The sequence below is a fragment of the Crocodylus siamensis genome, chromosome 1 (assembly GCF_052110815.1).
Source record: "Crocodylus siamensis isolate JL-2025a chromosome 1, ASM5211081v1, whole genome shotgun sequence".
In the NCBI taxonomy this organism is placed as follows: domain Eukaryota; kingdom Metazoa; phylum Chordata; order Crocodylia; family Crocodylidae; genus Crocodylus; species Crocodylus siamensis.
In genome coordinates, this window is record NC_143395.1 from 222,420,681 (window position 1) to 222,444,461 (window position 23,781).

At 43.8% G+C, this 23,781-nt stretch overlaps 1 protein-coding gene and 1 non-coding gene across 2 annotated transcripts in view; both read right to left on the reverse strand.

Moving 5' to 3' along the window:
• Positions 1–23,670, reverse strand: part of ZNF654 (zinc finger protein 654) — a 70,654-nt gene extending 46,984 nt beyond the window's left edge. The window contains exon 1 of the mRNA XM_090057581.1: positions 23,506–23,670. Coding sequence (XP_089913707.1) covers positions 23,506–23,637 — 132 coding nt within the window. The 5' untranslated portion in view covers positions 23,638–23,670. The remainder of the gene's footprint in view (positions 1–23,505) is intronic.
• LOC149874185 (U5 spliceosomal RNA) lies at positions 22,665–22,779 on the reverse strand. Its single transcript, XR_016440133.1, has one exon. It is a non-coding gene; the product is annotated as a U5 spliceosomal RNA (small nuclear RNA).
• Positions 23,671–23,781: the final 111 nt, after the last annotated feature.

Genomic DNA, 23,781 nt, shown 5'->3' on the forward strand with positions numbered 1-23,781 from the left:
AAAAAGTGACATGTATTACTTCAAGCAACTGTTCCAAATTTAAAATAAAAGAATATTGGTCCTCCAGTTATTTTCTCAGTCAAAATAAAAAACGCTCTTATTTGCAGAAGGGAGCAGGCACTGGTCATTTTTAAGACAACAAATTATGCCGTCATCCTGTGGCAGGTACAGGCTCTGATGAACAACAAGCAACAGTAAATAATTAGTGTTCTCTTTTGCTCTACTTTATCATCCTGGTCTCATTTGAGCAGGTTTTATTTCTTGTGGCAAATTAAACATCTTGTTCAGTGAAAGCTTCTCACATTAAAAAAAAGTCATTTTGAATATCAACAGTTGCACTGCAGTTGCAGTGGCAAGGAGCCCAAATTGTGAACCATAATCTCACTGTGGTAGACTAAATATAAATACTTATTGGAGCAAAAGTTTATTTCCCTTTGGGCTGCTCACGTTCATCATAGTTTGTTTATGCTTGGGCTTAGTTTTTATTGTTTGTGTTTTAACATTTTTATAAACTTGGCCAATTTATACACACAGCAACTGATTTTACAAAACAAGATGAAAATGTGAAGCCCAATACAAACAAGTCAGTACAATGAAAGGCTGGATATTCATTCAGTAGAACAGAAGACGTACACTTCAGAAGGGCAGACTTTGGTAAACTCAGGAGGCTAGTTAGAAAGGCCCTTCACGACTAGCGACTAGACTATTTGGAAGTTCAGGAACGGTGGTGCTTCCTTGGGGGGCAGGGGTGGAGAATTTTCACTGTTCAAAAAGAGGGAAAGGGGCCAAGAGACCTGCCTGGCTTAACAGGGACATTAGGGAACTTTTGAAAAAGAAAGAGAGAAGTATATCTCATTTATTTTTACGACCAGGTGACTTATCACTCGGACAAGGGGGAAGGGATTGATGCCATATATCTTGACTTCAAAAAAGCCTTCGATCTGGTATCCCACGATCACCTCTTGGCAAAACTCACCATGATCCACTGGCTGGGGAACCGGCTCCACACCAGGACCCAGAGGGTGGTGGTTGATGGAAGCCAATCGTCTTGGTCTATGGTCACCAGTGGGGTCCCTCAAGGCTCTGTCCTAGGGCCTATACTGTTTAACATCTTCATCAATGATATGGACATTGGTGTCAGAAGTGGGCTGGCCAAGTTTGCCAGCATCCACATCTGAGGACAGGTGGGCGATCCAGGTGGATCTTGACAGGCTCATGAAATAGGCGGATGAGAACCTGATGGTGTTCAACACCAAAAATGCAAGGTTCTCCGTCTTGGGAGGAAAAACCTGCAGCATCCTTATAGGCTCAGCAGTGCTACGCTGGTTAACGCCACAGATGAAAGGGACTTGGGGGTCATGATTGACCACAAGATGAACATGAGTGTTCAATGTGATGCTGCGGCTAGTAAAGCAAGCAAAACACTGGCTTGCATCCATAGATGCTTCTCAAGCAAATCCAGGGACGTCATTCTCCCATTGCACTTGGCCTCGGTGAGGCCACAGCTGGAGTACTGCATCCAGTTTTGGGCTCCACAATTCAAAAAGGATGTGGAGAAGCTTGGGAGAGTGCAGAGGAGAGCCACACGCATGATCAGAGGTCAGGAAAACAGACCTTATGAGAGGCTGAGAGCCATGGGACTCTTCAGCCTAGAAAAGCACAGGCTCGAGGGTGATCTGGTGGTCACCTATAAGTTTATCAGGGGTGCTCATCAGGATATGGGGGAACTTCTGTTCACCAGAGCGCCTCAAGGAATGACAAGATCAAATGGTCACAAACTCCGCTGCAACCGATTCAGGCTGGACATAAGAAAGAGCTTCTTTACTGTCCGATCCCCCAAGGTTTGGAATAGACTGCTGCCAAAGGCGGTTCAAGCACCCACTTTGAACGCCTTCAAGATACATTTGGATGCTTATCCTGCTGGGATCCTATGATCCCTGCTGACTTCCTGCCTTTGGGGCAGCGGGCTGGACTCGATGATCCTCTGGGGTCCCTTCCAGCCCAAATGTCTATGAAATATGCAATGGAAAAACAGTTCAGCACCCAAAGAGGAGTACACTCCCACAGCCAGGGTCTGCAGGTATGAGACATGGAAAGCAAAGGCACGCATGGAGATCAAGCTGGCAACCGAAATAAGAGACAACAAAAAGCCCTTCTGTAGGTACATAAGCAGCAAGGGGGAAAAAAAAAAAAAGAAAGAAAGAAATCAAGCTCCACTGTGGGACTCCTACTGAATACAGAGGCGGCAGCCCACAATTAATGCCCGTGAAAAGGCAGAGCTCCTTAATGCTTACTTCACATCAGTATTCCTGAAATCAGATGGGAACAGGTCACCTGTCCAGAGGCCCAGGGAATAACAGGAAAACAACAGTCTGCACAAAATCAGTCCCAAACAGGTGAAAGTACTCTTAGAACATCTGGATGTTTTCAAGTCTGTGGGATCAGATGACCTGCATCTGAGAGTCCTGAAAGAACTGGCTGAGCTCATAGCAGGGCCTCCGGTGAAGTTGTTCGAAGAGTCATGGAACTCAGGAGTGATCCCGAATGACTGGAAGAGGGCTAATGTGCTACCCATCTTTAAGAAAGGGAAGAGGCACAACCTTGCAAAACTATAGACTGGTCAGTCTCACTTTGGTCCCAGGAAAAGTCTTTGAAAAAATTGTCAAAGTGGTCACCAACCACAAGCTTGCAACTAGTGGGGTATTAAGAAGAAACCAGCACTGCTTTGTTGAGGGTAAGTCAAGCCTAACAAACCTGGGGTTCTTTTATGACTAAGTAACTAACCAGCTGGACATGAGGATGACATAATTTTACCTAGACTTCAGCAAGGCCTTTGATATCATTTTCCATGAGATTCTTTCAGTTAAGCTGGAGGGTACTGGCCTAGACCAGTCCACCGTGAACTGGGTTGGCAACAGGCTCAGAGGCCAATCAAAGAGAGTTGCAATCAACAGGATGGCCTTATCCTGGAGGGCTGTCTCCAGTGGCGTCCCATAGGAATCCGTGCCAGGGCCTGTGCTCTTTAAATGACTTTATCAATGACTTGGATGAGAGTGCAAAACGCAATGATTATATTTGTGGATAACACCAAGCTGTGGGGTAATGCAGGCACATACACGGACAGGGTAAGGATCCAGGACAACCATGATAGCCTGGTCCTGTGGGCTGAACACAATCAGATGAGGTTCAACAGGGACAAGTGTTGGGTGGTTTAAAAAAAAAAAAAAAAAAAAAAAAAAAAAAAAATCGAGCAGAAGATGAATATAAGCCAACAGTGAAATGAAGTTGCCAGCAGGGCAGGGCAAACAGAACTCTGGTGTGCATCAGCCTTAGATCCAGACAGGTGCTCCTCCCCCTCTATTCTGTGTTGTGAGGTCATAGCTGGAGCAGTGCCCAATTCTGGACACTGCACTTCAGGAAGGATGTGGATTAAGCTCGAAGGAGTACAGAGAAAGGCCACTCTTACGATTAGAGGCCTGGAGGATAGGCCCTACGAGGACAGACTCCTGGAACTTGGTTTGTTCAGTCTTCATAAGAGAAGACTGAGTGGTGACTTGATAGCCACCTACAAGTAAGTCAGGGGTGAAAACCAAGATCTATATGACTGATTGCCATGGATCCTGGTTTTCTCCGATAAAAAAATCCCCAATTTTTAACTAAAAAAAATAACCCACAATCCACATTTTTCCATTATTAAAATAAAACGCATATACAGACAAAGTTCTGTTAACTGGCATCTTACAAGCCAGCATGTTCTACTAATCGGCACACTGGCTTGAAAGATAAAGTAAAACCTGAAGTGCCCACCATGACACTTCCAGTTTTCTCTGAGCCCCCACAGCCTGGGGCAAAGTAGCCTGCACTGCCAAGGGCATAACAAGCTGTGCAGGGCCTACCTCTCTCAGTCCCATGGGAGGGGCAGGGATGCCGTGGGAGGGGTGGGAAAAGCAGCAGCCAGGGCTGCTCAATTAACCACCATATTTTGTTATCTGGCATCCCCCATTCCCAGGAGATGCTGGAAAACAGAGCTTTTACTGTATATATATTTCATCACTTACAATGATTTTTTTTTTTTTTTTTTAAATCAAAGAAAACCAGGATCTATGGTGATAAGTCATATACTGAGATATGAGAAAGACCGGAAGGGACCTGTAAGATCAAGTCTGGTCCCCTGTCATGGGCAGGAGGTTACTGGGCTCAAATGAGCTCAGCGAGGTACTTGTTGAAGAGGAGGCTGGACATCTCCAAGGATGGAGACTGTACCACCTCTGCCAAGAGTGTGTTCCAGATTCTAGATACCAGTATGGAAAATAAATTTTTCCTTATGTCTAGGCTAAATCTTTCCTCAATTAACTTGTGCCCTTTGGTCCTCATCCTCCCAAGGGGTGCCATTCTGAAGAGCTGCTCCCTTAGATCTTGGGTTTCATCCCTGATATACCTGTAGGTGGCTATCAAGTCACCTCTCAGTTTTCTCTTACTCAGACTGAACAAACTCAGTTCCAGGAGTCTCTCCTCATGGGACCTATCCTCCAAGCCCCTAATCATATGAGCAGCCTTTCTCTGTACCCTTTCGAGAGCTTATACACATCCTTCCTGAAGTGCAATGCCCAGAACAGGATACAGTACTCCAGCTGTGGCCTCACCAACACCAAATAGAGGGGGAAAAGCACCTCCCTGGATATATTCACAACACTTCAGTTGATACACACCAGAGTTCGGTTTGTGCTACCCTGCTGGGCAATTTCACCACACTGTTGGCTCATATTCATCTTCTGGTTGACTGTCACCCTCAGGGTCCCTTTCAGAGGCAGTCAGCCAGTCAACCACTACCCATCATATAGAACCCAGCACCTGTTCCTATTGAACCTCATCTGATTGTGTTCAGCCCATAAGACCAGTCTGTCACGGTCATCCTGGATCCTTACCCTCTCCTCAGATGTGTCTGTATGACCCCACAGCTTGGTGTCATACACAACCGTAAATCACTGCATTTTGCACTCCCATAATCCAAATCTTTCCATGATTAAAATGCAACACTGCTCTGTGTGTCTATCGACAGACAGACATTTCATTTTAAATCACGGAGAAAAAAAAAAATGTAGATTGTAGATTACTTTTTTAAAATCTGAAAATTGGAGTTTTTTGTTTTGTTTTTTTTTAAATCAGAGAAAACCAGGATCTCTGCTGATCATCACTTGGGAAAAAAAAAAAAAAAGAACACAAGTAGTGCAAGACTAGTGTAAAATGGAGCTAAAAGTATGGGAACATCTTTATTTGGTGATAAAATGACAAAATTAAAAAAAAAAAAAAAAAAAACGTCTAAGTCCGCCTTTTCTAGAAGGCAAAACAATTTGTGTCGAAGAAAATTTGAAGAGCAGCACCTCCTTTCTGCTATGATACAGGCAATGCAACTTCCACTATTCAATAAAGTTTCTCTCCTCGCAACATGCAACTCACTTGTCAAAGACAAAATTTGCCAATACATAATACACGTGGATGACCAAGTTTCTGTGAAAATACCTCCCTTGTAGCTAATTTATTCTAAAGTTCTATATTATACAATTTATATTAGACAAATTTATGTCAACACAATGGACATGGTTCCATTAAAAGGTATGTTAACCCAACAGATTATTCCAGTAAGCCATTTTTAAACTTATGCAGTGTTTCATAGGACATGATTAAGAACCAGAAATGTTGCATAGCACTTTTTCTTTTCTCAACCTGCCACTATTGCAAAACATTCAAGATTACTTATGCAGGAACAAGCAGAACTGACTATAGGCAAACTTCTTTTGAGTGGAACAAAGAACAATTACTTTTTTACATTAAGGTAGTTTCCGCTATTTATACGCGGTTCTTCAAAAAGTATCAGAAAACACTAAAAAAACCCGCCAAAAATATGGCAAAACCATGAGTTGGCTAGTGAAATTTGTCATCCCACCTTTAATTCAAAGTTACCAGGTATCAAGGAAAAGTTTACATATGTTAATAGTTTTACTGATGTTTGTTAATTTACTTAATTCACTCTTCTTGCTAAGCATCAAAGCTGATATTTCTTTTATAGAAGACCAAAAAAAAAAAACTCACTAGAAGTACAACTTAAACATTACATGGTATGTGGACAAAATTTCTTTACTAACCTTCAAAATAAGTTAAAACAAATTATGTCAAATCTGTCAGTATCTCAACTGGCCACATTTTAAAGGGTTTTTTTTTTTTTTTGCTTAAGCCCAGACATTGACATTTATTTTGTTTACTGAGTGTCATTTTTAAGAGTTTTTGTGTTTTCATTTCAAACACCACAAAAGAAGGTTTTAAACAACAATTTGATCAGATTTTGTTAAAAACTAGCTGCCATTAAGTTTGTTTTTATACAAGCTAAATTTTACACCAAATTAAGTTGACTGTTCCATTAACATATTAACAATGACTTGGAAGTAGCATTTTTTTAGATTGTTTCTCAACAAAGAAAGGGAAAAAAAAAACAGGTTTACATCCTACACTAAGGAGAGCTCGTATGGTTTTCACAATGACTTCTGCTCCATGCAGAATGGCACTTTAAGGCAATTCAGTAATTACACACCACTCATGATGGAACAAGTACAATTTAAAAACAAACGCAGTTCCCAGCAGCTATATTGTTAGCAGGCAGCTAGCTAGCTTCCTGAATACCAACATTTGATAAAGTCAATTTCTATTAGCTACTCAGGCCTATACCTATCAATGGATTACTGTTCAGTATTGGTGAGGCCATATTTTAAGTACTGTGCCCAGTTTTGGGCATGTCCACTAAAGAGAGGATGTAGACAAATCGGAGAGTCCAGCAGAGGGCAGTGAAAATGGTGAGGGTTCTGGGCACATGACTTATGAGGAAAAGCTAAATGGAACTGGGCTTATTTACGCTGGAGAAGAGAAAACAGAAGGGATTTGATGGCAGCCTTCAATTACCTGCAGGATGGTTACAAAGAAGATGGAGCTAGACTGTTCTCAGTAGTGGCAGATGACAGAACAAGGAGCAGCAGTCTCAAGTTTCAGCAAGGGAAACAGAGGGCAGATATTAGGAAAAGTTCTCTCACTACAAGGGTAGCAAAATGCTGTCTCCAGGTATGGAGATTTGTCTAGGATGCTAAAGTTGGGGCCAGTCATGCTTTGAGCAAGGGATGATCACCTCCTGAGGTCCCTTCCAACCCTAATTTTCTATGCTTCCATCATTCTTAGGTTTAGTCCTCTGGCTTTTAGAGATTAAGAGAGACAACCAATCACCTAGGGCTTAATATGCATTAGCCTTTTCTTGGCTTGAAATCTCCCACAACTGTTCAATCCAGTTTATATGCAGCAATGGAAGCACTACCACTCAAAACATAAGCCCCTGTTACAAAGCAAATCATTAGGGAGGATTAGATGAGGAGTTTGAGAATACAGGAAAGGAGAGAGAAACTTGGTAGAAGAGAAAACAAAGAGAGAGGAAACAACCACTGAAAATTATAAAAGGAAAAAATTATACAAGAGCTTACGCTAGAGAAAGGAATGGGAAAAAATATGGTAAAGCAGGGAAAATAAGGTAATTTACCTTAAAAAGGCCATTTACTCTAGAACTATGACACTGTTTTCCTTTTATAGCTTATTTTCCAAACTGCTGACCGGTAGTACAGCTCTAGTGTCAGGTACAAGACTGGTTATTTTCAGTTGCAGAAAACATGATGGCAGAAGTGATACTTTACATCCAGAAGTGGATGTGTATCTAGCTGGGGTAATGTAGGCCCAGCACTCTTTCCTGCTTATGCAGGGGGTCGGACTCGATGATCTATTGAGGTCCCTTCCGACCCTAGCATCTATGAATCTATTTTCACCCTAGGTAAGGTGTTTAACCTTTGTCTATATGGGGAAAACAACATGCAATAAACTCGAGTGGGAAGTTACAGCACAGTCACTCCTTATGCAGACAATCAGCATGCTAAGGGCATATTTATGCTGCGTCCTGTGCCACCTACAAGAGGCACATGCCATACACCGAGTCTCGCTTCATCATTAGTTACATACCAGAAATGAAGCAGTATAGCTACTTTTCATCCATCTTTAGCATGTATCAAGAAACAGACCCCAAAACAGCACTGGACAACATGCTTTAGGCCTGTGGTTCTCAACCTTTTTTGTACCAGGACCCATTTGTAAACATTAGTGGCCAGGCCCAACCCAGTGCCCCCAGCCCCAGCCCTACCCCCACTGCGGGGCAGAGGGTGGGCGTGTGGGGGTCTCAAAGCAGCCCCTTGCAGGCTGAAACTCTGCTAGCCTGTAAGGGAAAAGCCACGGTTTGCCATGTTTCTTCTTTAAAGGAGAATCCATTTTTAAAGTTAGTTTGCAATCCTTTCATATCTTCTTGCAACCCACTTTCGGGTCACAATCCATGGGTTGAGAAACACTGCTTTAAGCCACTAGGTCAGCTAAATTGCCTCAATTCCTGGATTTTATTAAGTGCGGCAGCAGGTTTCTTGGCAGCAGTCATGCTCAGAATGGAGGTGATGCAGACAGGCCATGAAAGTACTTTTGTATAAGGAAATATATCACACTTAAGTATACTAGATGCTAAGGTAGATTATTCCACTTACCACACAAACTGAACCATTCACAAACATCACAATCATAAATTGGCTTTCAATCAGTGAAGTGCCCTGGCTCCGACCCCAGGGGCTGGGAGTGAGCACTTAACACAGCATCTCAGAGTGGGGGGACATGGTGATAGGAGAGTGCTTGCACTCATACTCTGGGAGTCCCAGAGGATGGGTGACCTGTGGCTGGGGCACTGCCACTTCCCTGTTTTTCCCTTGTTTTCTTAACATAAGATCCCTTGTTTTCTTAACTTTAATATCCTGCAAATGAAGGACATTTGCAGCATGCTTCCACAACTACAACCTGCTCCACTGGGCTTTAAACTAAGCCCGCTGGGGGATGGGGAAGGGAGGGGGGGCGGGAGGGGGGGGTACTACCACCACTGCTGGCCCGCTGAGCGACCCTTGAAAAGCCAGCAGACCAAGGCACTTAAGGGAGCCCACCCCTACCCCAGCCCTGGAACAATCCATGGGCAAGGCAAGAGCCCCCAAGAGGACACTTGCCTGCCTGTACACAAATGCCAGGAGCTTCAGGAACAAGCAGGAGGAACTCGTACTCCTGCTCAATGCAAATAATTATGATGTTATTGGGATAACGGAAACCTGGTGGGACTCCACCCATGACTGGACCACGGGTATAGATGGCTATACCCTGTACAGGAGGGATCGTGTAGATAAAAGGGGCAGGGGTGTAGCTCTCCATGTTAAGGAAAGCTACATGTCCCTGCAAGCTGATATTGGCAACCAGGGTGGACAGCTTGAGACCCTCTGGGTTAAAATTCATGGGGAACATGGGACAACAGTAGGAGTCTACTACAGACCTCCCACCCAAAGTCCTGAGCTTGACCAGGAGTTCACCTGGGAACTGACTGAGGCCACATGCTCCAAGACCATGGTTGTCATGAGTGACTTCAATTACCCGGACATCTCGTGGGAGGATCACTCAGCAAAATCCGAACGGTCGCAAAGCTTCCTCTTGTGTGTGGATGACCTCTACCTGACTCAAGAAGTCTATGGAGCCAATGAGAGGCAAAGCACTGCTCGACCTGGTACTGGCTACAGGGGATGACCTAAATCGGTGACTTAGTGATCGATGGGAAGCCGGGTGGCAGCAACCACAAGCTGATGACCTTCACCATCCACCGTAAAGATGGCAAGTCAGTCAGCAACTCGGAAGTTCTTGACTTCAGAAAAGCCGACTTTGACAAGTTCAGGAGGCTTGTCAGTCAGGCCCTAAGGGACCATGACCCCAGGGAGATGCGAGTTCAAGAACAGTGGGTGCTCCTCAAGGGAGCAATCCTCAATGCACAAGTTAAGTCTATTCTCTCTTGGAGGAAAGGCAGCAAGAGGGCACACCAGCTCCCCTGGCTCTCCAGGGATCTAGCAGGCCTCCTAAGGCTAAAAAGAAAAGGCTACAAAGGATGGAGGACAGGATTAATCTCCAAGGAGGATTATTCTGCACTGGCCCAGTCCTGCAGGGAGCAAACCAGGAAAGCCAAGGCTGCAACTGAACTCCAACTAGCTTCAAGCATCAAGGACAACAAAAAGTCCTTTTTCAGATATGTGGGGAGCCAGGAGAAAAGCAAGGGCAACATTGGACCCCTGCTGAACCAGATGGGGCAACTGACGCCCAGGAAAAAGCCAACTTATTAAATGGTTACTTTGCATCGGTCTTTCATCAGTCCCATGGGATGCCCATGCCCGCTATGGGACAGGGAGGTCCGGGTGAGGGTGATCCCTTGCCCTCCATAAATGCCTACCTTGTGAAGGAACATCTTGAGAAGCTGGATACCTTCAAGTCAGCTGGCCCTAACAATATTCAAGGAGCTGGTGGCCATCCTAGCCCAGCCCCTGGCACAGATCTTTGAAAACTCCTAGTGCTCTGGTGTAGTGCCGAAAGACTGGATGAAGGCCAATGTGGTACCTATCTTCAAGAAAGGGAGAAAAAGTGGATCCAGCTAAGTACAGCCCCATCAGCCTGACATCTATCCTGGGGAAGATCTTAGAAAAGTTTATTAAACAGGCCATCCTTAATGGACTGGCCAAGGCCAACATCCTGAGGGATAGCCAGCACGGGTTTGTTGTGGGTAGGTCTTGCTTGACCAACCTCATTTCCTTCTATGACCAGGTGACCTATCACCTGGACAAGGGAGAAGAAATTGATGTCATATATCTTGACTTCAAAAAAGCCTTTGATCCGGTATCCCATGATCACCTCTTGGTGAAACTAGCCAACTGTGGCCTCAGGTCCACCATGATCAGCTGGCTGGGAAACTGGCTCCGTGGTCGGACCCAGAGGTTTATAATTGATGGCAGTCACTCATCATGGTGTCCTGTGACCAGTGGGGTCCCTCAAGGCTCTGTCCTTGGACCCATATTGTTCAACATCTTCATTAATGATGTGGACATTGGAGTGAGGAGCGGACTGTCCAAGTTCGCCGATGACACCAAACTTTGGGGCAAAGCATCTACACCAGGTGAAAGGTGGGTGATCCAGGCTGACCTGGACAGGCTCAGCAAACGGGCAGACGGGAACTTGCAGGTTTTTCTTCCCAAGGTGGAGAACACCATCAGCATCCTTATAGGCTCGGCAGTGCTACGCTGGCTAGCAGTACGGAAGAAAGAGAGACTTGGGGGTCATCATTGACCACAAGACAAACATGAGCCTCCAACGCGATGCTGTGGCTAGTAAAGCGACCAAACCACTGGCTTGCATCCATAGATGCTTCTCAAGCAAATCCCAGGATGTCATTCTCCCCTTGTACTCTGCCTTGGTGAGGCCACAGCTTGGAGTACTGCATCCAGTTTTAGGCTTCACAATTCAAAAAGGATGTGGAGAAGCTTGAGAGTCCAGAGAAGGGCCACAAGCATGATCAGAGGTCAGCAAAACAGATCTTACAACCACAGGCTGAGAGCCATGGGGCTCTTTAGCCTGGAAAAGCGCAGGCTCAGGGGCGATATGATGGCCACCTATAAGTTTATCAGGGTGACCACCAGGATCTGGGGGAACATTTGTTCACCAACATGCCCCAAGGGATGACAAGGTCGAATGGTCATAAACTACTGTGAGACCATTTCAGGCTGGACATAAGGAAGAATTTCTTTACTGTCCAAGCCCCCAAAGTCTGGAACAGTCTGTCATCAGAGGTGGTTCAAGCACCTACTCTGAATACCTTCAAAAGGAAATTGGATGCTTATCTTGCTGGGATCCTATGACCCCAGCCGACCCCCTGTCCTTTGGGCGGGGGGCTGAACTTGATGATCTTCCAAGGTCCCTTCCAGCCCTAATGTCTATGAAATCTATGAAAAACCAAGGGAGAAGTGGAGGGATGGGGAATGGTGTGATTGGGCTCACACCTCTTGGTTCACAGGGGCTGGGAGCATGATGATGGGTTGCAGTGGAGTACAAAAAGTAAGTAGCATGATGGCTTTTATTGAACAAACAGTGCAAACATAAAAAGTGACCACAAAAAGGGGGGGGGGGGGAATGGAGTGCTGGCTACATGGCAAAGCAGCCAGTAGCAGGAGTGAGAAACAGGGATGAGAAGCAATACAGCAAAAGACATACCTAGAAAATTAACTGGGCCCACGTCAGAATGCCAAGTCCACACAAAACAGTGAACCAGTTCAAAATAGTACTTGATTTTCATGGGGCACTTTGGAACCATTCCAAGAAGATTTAAACTGGTTTAACAAGCTTATATGCCTACCCATTTCAGGTTTAAACCGCATTTACGCTGTTCTAAGCATTTTGTGCATCCATGCTAACTTGTCTTCAGTCCTCACACAATGCAAAAGGGTTTTAAGCTTGGTTAGGAAGCCTTAGTCTCCCTTACTATGAACAATACGACACACTGAATAAGTGCATTCACAAAGGAAAAACAGATCTAGAGATAGTTATATTGGGAAGCTGAGTCTACCTTTGATTAATTTGCTCAAATACCAGGACCTGCAAAAAGGTAATAATCAAGCACACATGCTAAAACTACATAATGTTATATTATATAAATGGAAGTAAGGGACTGGAAGGGGTCTGCAGGATCACTGAGTACAGTCATGTGCATTTGCAGACAACCATTTACCCAAAGCTCTGCAGCTTGTTTTTCAACAAAATTCTGGACATGTTACATATTTTGCAGTCTTGTACAAGAACAGTGCTTTGGTAAAACTGAAATGTTAATGGTAGACAAACATACGTGGCCCAAATAATGCAAGTAATCCATCAATTAAGTAATAAAACTAGTTCTACCACTTGTCTGAGTAACTGCACATTCAGAGATGAATATGCAACACACATCATATTTAATACAAAATATATCTGAATTCAACATTAAGGCACCCTAAAGAAACACAAATTATAAAATGAAAACACTAAGGTTAAATATTCCACATTAACTATGCACCACTTGTACATAGTACAAGGCAGTTTTGGTAACATGTTCCAATAGTAGGTCTCACAATTTACGAACACCTTATTTGTAGTAAGTTACGTAATGTTGTTAATTTGTGTTATAATACTGTTGCTGTAAAGGTCCAGTACACCTTTCTTTTAAGCTTTAATACAGGTTCTCTTCCTGTGGAAGTACGTATGCAATTATTAGCAACTCTGCACTACGTTTAGATATTTTTCATTCTTTCAGAGAATGATGCTGTATTAGCTAGAAGATCTTGCAAGCTATTACTCCAAAAATCACGTTAAAGAAAAAAATATATATTATAAAGTTCTTAGGCATGGCTTTTTGGTCTAGCAGAGCTTCAAACCATTTCAAAGCTAAAGACAATACTCTCTTTGCTTACTGGACACACATTTATAAAAATACTGGTAAGCTGCTGTTTTATTGTATATACAAATACTTCTCATTATCTGGGAAGTTATAGTTTCATAGTTCATAGGGTCAGAAGGGACCTGAGCAGATCATCAAGTTCGACCCCCTGCCATGGCAGGAAAGAGTACTGGGGTCAAACAACCCCAGCAGGTGTTTATCTAGCCCTGTCTTAAAAGACCCCCAGGGTAGCAGCCAGCACCACTTTGCTTGGAAGTTGGTTCCAGATGCGAGCCGCCCTGACAGTGAAGTAGTGCCTCCTGATGTCTAATCTGAATCTACCCTCTGCCAGCTTGTGATTGTTATTTCGAGTCACTCCTGGTAGTGCTTGGGGGAACAGAGACTCCCCAGTGCCTGCTGGTCCCCTCTGACTAGTTTGTCACAGGCCATTAGATCCCCGCTCAGCCTTCTCTTGTGGAGGCTAAATAGGTTCAGGTCCCTGAGCCTCTCTTCATAGGGCCTGCCCTGCTGCCCCCTGATCATGTGAGTGGCCCTCCTCTGGACCCTCTCCACGTTGTCCACATCCCTCTTGAAGTGCAGCATTCAGAACTGGGTGCAGTACTCTAGCTGCGGCCTGACCAGTGTCGCATAGAGGGAGAGTATCACCTCCTTGGACCTACTTGAGATGCATCTGTGGATGCACGACAAGGTGTGTTTGGCCTTCCTGACTGCATCCCCACACTGCCGGCCCATGTTCATCTTGGCATCAATGACGACTCCATGATCCTTTTCTGCCTCTGCACTGACGAGAAGGGAGTTCCCCAGCCTGTAGGTATGGTGCTGGTTCTTCCTCCCCAGGTGCAGTACCCTGCACTTGTCAGGTTTGAATCCCATCCTATTCTCATCTGCCCACCCCTGTAACCTGTCTAGGTATGATTGCAGCCTATTCCTCCTTTCTAGCATGCCCACATCCCCCCACATCTTAGTGTCATCAGCAAATTTGAACAGGGTGCTTTTTACCCCCTCGTCCAAGTCACTGATGAAGTTGTTGAACAGTGCGGGCCCGAGGACCGAGCCCTGCGGAACCCCACTGCCCACATCCCTCCAGGTCAAAAATGACCCATCCACCACCACTCTCTGGGTGCGGCCCTCCAGCCAGTTGGCGACCCATTTGACTGTGTAGGTGTCGACACCACAGTCCCCCAGTTTTTTTTAATGAGGATGTGGGGGGAGAGACAGTGTCAAAGGCCTTCCTAAAATCCAGAAAGACTAAGTCCACTTCTACCCCTGCATCCAAGGATTTGGTGACCTGGTCATAGAAGGCCACCAGGTTGGTCTGACAGGACCTACCTCTAATGAACCTGTGTTGGTTGCCCTGAAGCATAACCTCCCCCGCTGACCCCTTGTGGACACACATTATTAATATGCCTAGCCTCTAAGCATAAATTAAATAAAAAATCTTGCCTTAGGGAAAGGTCAGCACCCACCCCTGCCCTCCCCCAATGTAGTAGCTTTATTATTAACTACCACCAATAGGTATTTCTTAAGAATTAATGTAATTAATTTTAAACTCATACTGTCAGCCTGGCATTTGAAAAACCAAACCCTGTAATTACGTACCTGTTTCCCCATCAAATCATTATTAAAATGTTTTACACAGCAACATATATGTTAATACCCTTTCGGTCAATTAAAATTCATCATCACTGGTCCCCCACAGCTTTTTAAACATGCAGGTATCTATCCTAGTTGCATATGCTGCCTTCCACTGTTTTCCAAGAGACTCATTCACTTAGTAAAATACACTTTCTGACTAAGGCGGGGTGGGGGACTTGGTCCCACTTTTTCCCTCATAGCTGCTACCCCCATTGCAGTTCCTAGCCAGAAAGAGCTTGCACAACTATTATTCTTTCATGTGCACTCCCACTGCCTCATTCTTTTTGTCTGAAACAAATGGATGAACACAAGAGCGATCATTTCTTGTTTACATGCATCTCTCCTCCTTGTGAGGTTTAATGAAGATCCTAAAAAGTTAGGCAAGATCCCAACAACTTTTCATGCCATTTAACAAACAGAAAAGCAATACGAACAGCAGAAGCAAGGGTCACAAAACACTGGAGGAAAGACCAGCAATAATGTGTTTTGAAAAAAGAGAGGGACAAATTCATTTATTTGGAACAAAGAGGGGCAGTGATCTGAAGCATGTATATAGGAAAGCAAACTATAGCGTTAAAAGATACTAGTAAAGCAGAGTGAATGGAAAGGCAAGTAAGAAAGTTAGCGGACACAAAACTAAGAAAATTCATGAGGACTGATGATATGAGCGAGAACACAGAAAATGAACAACCTGATATCATGAATCACGAAAACTGAAGAGATGAGGGCACAAACATTAAAGTATTTGATCTATCAGCCTATCAAACAGCACACAAATGAGTCACACCAATATTCATAACAAATAAGCCACAGCTTTCTGGGAAAGCTCTCAGAAAAACAGCCAAACAATGTTTCATACCTACTAAACAGTTTGCTCTAGTTAAGTTTATAGCCTCTGGACTGTAAAAAGCTGAGCACTTGCAGGGACCGTATACTTATGCAAACTTTATGAGAACCATATAAACCATATATTTACCCAACTTTATCAATGCACATTTTGTAAAATGTTGTCAATATTGTGGTGTAAGCAGCCCTGAAACAGAATATTTCTCAGGTTCTTAATAGCCCTGGAACTGATTAGGAACATGAAAAATGTCAGGAGCTAGTCAACTGAGTTACTAACAACACAGCAGAGAGTAGTACCTCTAACCACCGTCATTTAAAGTGCTGTCAGCTGTCAGTGTTGCGATTCATAGATTAATACATGTTAGGGTCAGAAGGCACCTTAGTAGATCATTAAATCCAACCCCCTGCCCTGGCAGGAGAGAGCACTGGGGTCACACAGCCCCAGCCAGGTGCTTGTCCCGTCTCTTCACGAAGACCCCCAGGGTAGGAGAGAGCACCACCTCCCTTGGAAGCCCATTCCAGATTCTGGCAACCCTTACTGTAAATAAGTTATTTCTAATGTCCAATGAAAATCAGATGTTCTCCATCAATTTGTGGCCATCGTTCCTAGTTACTCGGGGTGGTGCTTTAGTAAATACAGCATCTCCTATTCCCTGCTGCCCTCCCCTGATGAATTTATAGGCAGCCACAAGATCAAACTCTCAGCCTCTCGGGATATTCACAGCCTTAGAACACACCAATTCCTTTCACTTTCAAGGCTTCTAATAAGAAGCCTGATAGTGACCATAATGAGCCTTGAAAAAAATTTTAGAAAGCAGATCCATTCAGTTTCAGGGCTAAAAACACAACACTGGCAGCACTGTCCATAACAGAGGTTAAGCAAACCAGGCTACCTAAGCTGTGGTATTCAGAACCCCAAAACCAACTAGCTTGCTTCATTTTTAAAACTTATGAGCAGCCTTTTAACAGTTGTCTTCCTTTACCCTTCCTGGTACAAGTAAACTGAGTACAATTAGTTAGTGATTGGCAGTTTTGTAGCCATGCAGTTAGCCAGAGTGCAATTAAGTTACAAAGACGACAATGGGTCTGCAAGACCCAAGCACTTGTATAGTTTGTGCATTTAAATGCACAGACGATTGCAAATTAGTAACAATATGATCCATACACAACAGATTGAGACTGGCACTGTGTTATACAGTTAAGCCAACTATGCACCTAATGGTCTACATACAAGCAGAGTAGTGGACTGTTCAATTTATTTTTTTTACATTACCAAGGGTTTCCAAGGTTCACAAAAAACAAGTGTCAGAGTAAAGAGACTGTGGGACTATTACATAAACTACTATGACAGACCTTCCAGGTACATAAGGAAAAGATTTCCATCACCTATCCCCTATTTAGAGACAAGTCGGTGGGCATCCCGCCCCATCTTCCATTCACTGAAACAAGGCAGGTAATTTACACCAAAACAAGAAGTGACAGTTGCACAATGACATCTCATCATAAAGCATTTTCTGATAGGAACTTCCAAGCGTTCTTTAAAAAATACAATCAAATTAGCACCAAGTTATGACAATAAAATTTTCTAAAATGCAATTAAAAACAGCATTTCTTAGAATTCCCTTACAACAATCAACTCTCAAAGAGTTTTAAGAGTTTTGCAGCTAGCAGTATTAGAGCCTTTCACAAATAATTTAAGCATGCCTGTAATTTCTTAGTCACAAAACGGCAAGATTCTTTGTCTAATAAAAGAGATCACATTTGCTCAAACAGAGTAGTTGGAAAAAAGTTCTTAGCAAGCTTTCAGGTGCAGTCACCTTTCTTCAGGCATAGTCTTTGCTGTCTCGCTATGCCTGAAGAAGGGTGATTGCACCCAAGAGCTTGCTAAGAACTTTTCCAACTACTCCGTTGGTCTAATAAAACATAATCACACCTAACCAAAAACCCCTGCCTGCCTATGTCCTTAGACCAACACAACTACAACCAAAAACCCAAGTCACAGAATTGATTTTATGAGATCCACAATTGGAACAGGACAAGAACCTGGCCTTCAAAAAGTAAATCCTAATTTACCTTCAGAATTTTGGTTGTTTTTGCAACATCTGTTGTTTCTTTGCCAAAATGGCTCTAAGGAATTGGAAAATGACTCAAATATATTTTTATTGGGTAAAGGGAAAAAAAAACTTCAGAGCACTGCAGAGAGATTGAGTAGTACTATTACTTGAGAAGCGTTTGTCTAAATTGCAATGCACAATTTTGAAATTATTTTAAAATATGGGTTCCTGAATGGCCCCCAAAAAGTATGAAAATGAATACCAATGGTTAACAATCTCTTACCCCGATTATGTTGAACTGCACTAATTTCTTTCTTCTTTTTTTTTTGACTAGGCACAGTAATGTAAAGGTAGAGATTATTTAACAAAATAAAACAGTTCAAGAGTTCAGAACCATTTGTCTCCCTTAATTTAATGTTTTTGCATCTCTCTCTCTTATGAAACTGAGACAAATCAAAACAGATGAAAGCAACGGTTAACCCATGCTACATCTTCGTCATTTTGTTCTTTGGGTTCACATTTTGTTTTCCATGAAAAATCCTAAAGGTAGCACAATTTGTTATTCCTACTTTAGAAAAAAATCCTAAAAGGTAGCACAGGTTTTTTTTTCCCCTCCCCTAAAAGTATCTTAATATTTAACAAATTACTTCCAAAAATAAATAAATAAATAAATGTTTCCTTCACTAACATATGGCTTGCAAAACTTCAGCAAGTAAGTTTTCATGGCCAAACTATATATTGAAAATGGCAAACTGTAACCGAAGTACTGACATCCTTGAAAAAAAGTTGTCCTACTAATGGTGCCCTAACTTCACTTACTGTAGAACAATGCCTTACCCCAGCAAGAGAACAAGAGATACTGCTTAGTCCTCACAACATACCTTTACTATTTAAGATCAGTACCACCTACTACATATTTTTTCAACAAGTTTGGTGCAACATTTAAAATAAAATCTGGTATCTTTACATAGCTATGTTGGATTGGTATTTAAATACAACACCTGATATCTAGGACTTGTATGTGATAACCATACAAGCAGCTATACATACTGTAAGAGTTCAGGATTTCTTTTATTAAGTGACTTGATTAAAAGCGTTTTCCACACATCTCTTAGCAATAACAACAACATACTTCAAGTTATAAACACTTATAGTGACTTTAAAAAAAGCGAGGAACATCAGCACTGAGCAACATCAAAATATTACTAAGTATTCAGAAGTAATACATCTGAAAATGTTCTCTCAAGGTAGTCAAGCAAATTGTTGTTGCCCCAACTCAGTGACTTGACAAGGTATTTTCCTTCTTATGACCTTCCAGTCAACTATTAATTGTTCTGAAAGCAATCTTTAATTCTGGCAGTACTTCCTTTTATCACGGCACACCCCAGAAACACTCTTAAGAAAGCCTTCATAGCTTTCTCCAACAGAAGGGCCAACCATCAACTTTTAAGATTTCTCACAGACTATTAGGCATCCTTATCAAATTTCTACACTGAAATGATTCTAAATGCACATGAGGAAAAATCTGCAGATCACATTTGAGAACCGCTGCTGAGGAGCCACCCTAACCGTAACATCTCTCCGAAGTCAAAAGTCTCTATATTTACTTACCTGGCTATTAGACAGCAGCTGCCACATGCACTTCTAGCAGCTCTAGCTCCATATCACTCAATTCAGCTGCTGTACTACCACAATAAAAGCTGCAGCCTAGGATGGCACCAGGTGCTGAAAGGATCATGGTAGCCAGCAGAATGGGCATGAGTCAACATGTGCCTTCTGCCATCTGACAGCAGAAGCCTTACACTGGACTGGAGGGTTCTTGCTGAAAAGCAGCTTTGGGTGTGGATGCAACTGTACTTCTGCCAGCTGAAGGAGAGGTCTTTCAGCAAAGCTCTGTGATGCAGACTAGGCCATAGCTTACAGTCTTTTAACTCAAGTAGGACTCTCCAAATAACTACTACCACCAAAAACAATATAAAAGCAAGTAGCTAGAAACAAACACATGAATGAGCTCAAGTCCTACATACAAATAACAGGTAAAACTCTTTCAAATGCACAGGTAAAAGGTGCTCACTATTTAAGTGTTAAGAATGGTTATTTCACAGAGCTGGTCACGTGCATCCTGCTTTTAGTATGAGAGTCTATATCAGGGATTCTCAACCACAGCCCCCCAAGATCCTTTGAAGGGTGACCCAGGCTAAGTGGAGATAAACTGGTAACTCCAGGCTCAGCCTCTTCCCTGCCTGGCTGCTGACACTCCCACTTCCTGGCCCCTCTTTCAGGAGCCATGCACTGGAATAAATACAATAGTTTTTTAAATGGAATGCCACTCAATTCAGAAGTGTTATGGAAGGGTACCTTGAATCTAGGAAGACAGGAGAATCCCTGGTCTAGATTTAGTGATGCAAGATACCTTTTGACAGTGAAGTTCTCACAACAAACAATAAAACTGAAAGCAGCACCAGATTTTGATTTGCAACCAAATAGATAAACACCTATAAATCGCTAACATTTACAAGACAATTTGTGACATTACTAAATATAAGTAAATTCTTCTTAGCTGGATGAGTCTGCACTGCTTTGTACTCTAATTTGGTAACTGGAAGGAAAACAGGTAAAGATACACAGGATGGTAGAGGTCTATTTGCTGCAAAACAAAATTAACAGACATAGGAGAAATACTGCAATAGGTCACACCACAGCTACTGTCCAAAACCCTGGATACATCAAATGGCAAAAGGCCTTTCAAACTTTGCAAGAAAAATAATAAATTGTTTAATACCCATGCTGGATGACTTATTACTACTGAAGTATGATTAAATTTATTTTTACCTTCAAAAAACTGTGTGGGAACTTGAACCAAGAACATCAAGAATAGCAGATTAAGAGAAATTAGCAAGAACAAGCTGCACACACACTCTTTCTTGAATAGATTTTCCTAATGTTTTACACTTCTTTTAAATTTGTGGGTACATTCTCACCAGAAGCCCAGTTATCCTTTCAGCAGCAAATGCCCGACTGTTTTCTTTCCTACCTCCAAGTCCCCCCTTCTCCCTGAATACCCACCCCTGCACTCCTGCAGAGCTTCAGAAACTTTACTGGGGCTCCAACAGCAGAGTATATTGACAAGCTAATGTCTAGAGGTTGGTATAAAATATTTAATTCAGCTCTCATTCTAGTAAGTGACCAAAAAAAAAGCAGCTGAAATGGGCTGAAATCTGCTCAAAAAAAAAAAAAAGCAGTATCACCATGCCAGAGAATTAGTGCAAAACTGTTACTTGCTTTTTCAACCTTTGATCCCCTTTGCTTCAATCACACCTCCAAAGACGCTTTGTTTAATCTTCTCCCAAACTCCCCAGGTCTATTCTAAATGATAGGCTAAGAGATTTTGAACACTACTCTCCCCATAACATTTTAGCTGTAAGCAAGAACTGATGCACATTTAATGAGTCAATCTTTGTGTGGATTTTAGGCAGACTGTATACAGACCATAGTGATCTTTTTTTTACCCTGTTAAAATCACAAAGTACAATCATCTTTGGAAAAACCATTTGATACATAATATACATCAGAAGCATTTGTCACAATTGTTACTTCAGCTATTCTTTTGACCAGAAATTTCCAGTGCAATGTGGAACACCTCAAAACAATAAATCTTCCTTTTGGAAGGATACAAAGTATCTTTCTAACAAGTTCCAGCTATAAAGAAGGCTGTATATGCATTCCTTGAATTGTGTAGCTTGATCCTTGTGCAATCAACAAGAATATTATCTTTAGTTGACATTAACTTGCACCACCAACCATTAACTTACAACCCAATTATTCTAAACTTCCCAAGTGAATGTAAAAACAGTTTCCCGAGGCAGTTCAAAATCTAAAGCATCTTTTCTATACAGTTACCACTACCATTGCTGTCTTGCCTTAGAGAAAGGAGCAGGAACACAGCCATGGATATAAAAACAAACACTGCAGAAACGTTATAATAGAGCAGCATATTGTTCTTGATTAAACACAAGGACCTAATCTGATGTCTTCAGTGCTAGGATAGAAAGGTGCACAGCAGTTAGCTGTAAGAAGAGCCAAGTGAAAAGAAGATACTGTTCAGAGAATTAGAAAAACCAGAATGGGTAAATAGATCACCAACTAAGAAAGTAAAAGTAGAAAAGGAGTATTTTTATGCAGTTTTAAGACAAGAAAAAAACCTGTAAAATTTATACAGAAAATTCTTAGTCATTGGGCATCAGAGAAGGCAGGTTTGAGAAAACAGTATACACATCACCACTGCTATCCACCACTTTCGCTGCACGAGCTGGAGAATTTGCTGGATATTTATGCTAGGGTAGATGCATCAGGACAAGCTCCGAATGGCATAATAAAAGGCTTACATCTATATAGCTTATTTACGTTTCTAACCACGTTAAGCGACACAGCCTCAAGGCCCGCTTTTGCCCCAGGCAACACATCTATGCCCAGGGCTTACGCATACATAGCAGGCACACTGGCAGAGGAACCCATTGAGTAGACAGCACTTCAGATTTCAGGACTCCAGCAGCTACACCTTGAACAAACACACCTGGAGCAAGCATGTACCCTCATGTGGCCAACATCAAAACATTGAGATGGAATGAAAATGAATCATTTTGGCACTAACTCTCACATTCCCCTCGATTACTGACAACTTTGCACACTCCTGCAAGCAAAAGAAACAGAGCACCTTAGACACCTAGGACATATCCTCCAGCACCACCACAGCTCAACCAAAAATTAGTTGCCAACTTGTCAATGCTCCTCTCCATGGAAATCTTTAGTAAAAGACAAAAGATTTACATGAGCTGAAGAGAAACCAGACCACCTCCCCTACCCCTTGCAGTGGGGGTGCTGGGATGAGCATACAGCTGCCAGCTCCCCATGGCCAACAGAGCAAGCTGCATTAGGCAAGAGATTCAAACAGAGGCACAGTCATTCACTCCCTGCAACTCAGAAAGAGCCAGGCACCATTTCCAACCCCACCCCAGCTATCCCATCTGCCTGCCTCTTTCTGCTGCTCTCAGGGAGAGGAACTGATCCCGCTGTTAGATCCACTGCCATGTCTCCTCAGAGGGCCGTGTGGTCCTGGGGCCCACGGGGGTTTCAGCTAGGCAAGACAGCTGATGCCCATTAGTCCTGCCTTTGGTGTCCAGCAACTGGGCCACACTGACCTGCTGTCAGCAAGGCCGAGGCTAGCCCCCCCAGTCCTGCCCCAGCCCAGGCCGGGGAGAGGGGGGGGGGCACAAAACAGCGGCGCACATGGTGCCCAAGCGGGAGGGGAGAAGAGCCCCCCAGCCCCGCCCTTGGCACCCTCCACCCGAGGCACACGGAGAGGGGCCCAGTCCGGCCGCAGAGAAGGGGAAGAAGGGGGGGAGATAAGGGGGAACTAGGGCGGGGCGGGGCGGGGCGGGGCGGGGCACGCTCCCCACCCCCCCGGGGAAGAGCGCACCCGCCGCCCACCCAACCGCCGCCCGGCGCGTGCGCGTGAAGGGGAGCGACCCCCCCCCCAACCGTCGCCGAGGAAGTACGGGGCCCACAGGGGGGGCTGACCTGGCAGAAGCGGCGGCAGTAGTACTGGCCGCGCAGCAGGGGCGGAAGGCCGGCGGGCAGGCCCGGCGCCACAAGCGCCTCCAGCTCCTCGCCGAGCCGCTCCGACTCCTGATCGCTCTCGTCTTCCGCCATGCTGCTCCGGCCGCCCTGCGCGTACCGAGCTGCCCGCCCCCCCTCCCCACCCCGACGCGCCGGATGGCCCGCCCACCGCATCCATAACGTCACATCCGGCCAGGCCCCCCGGCCGCGCGCGGGTTGGCCCGGCCCCGCGCCTGT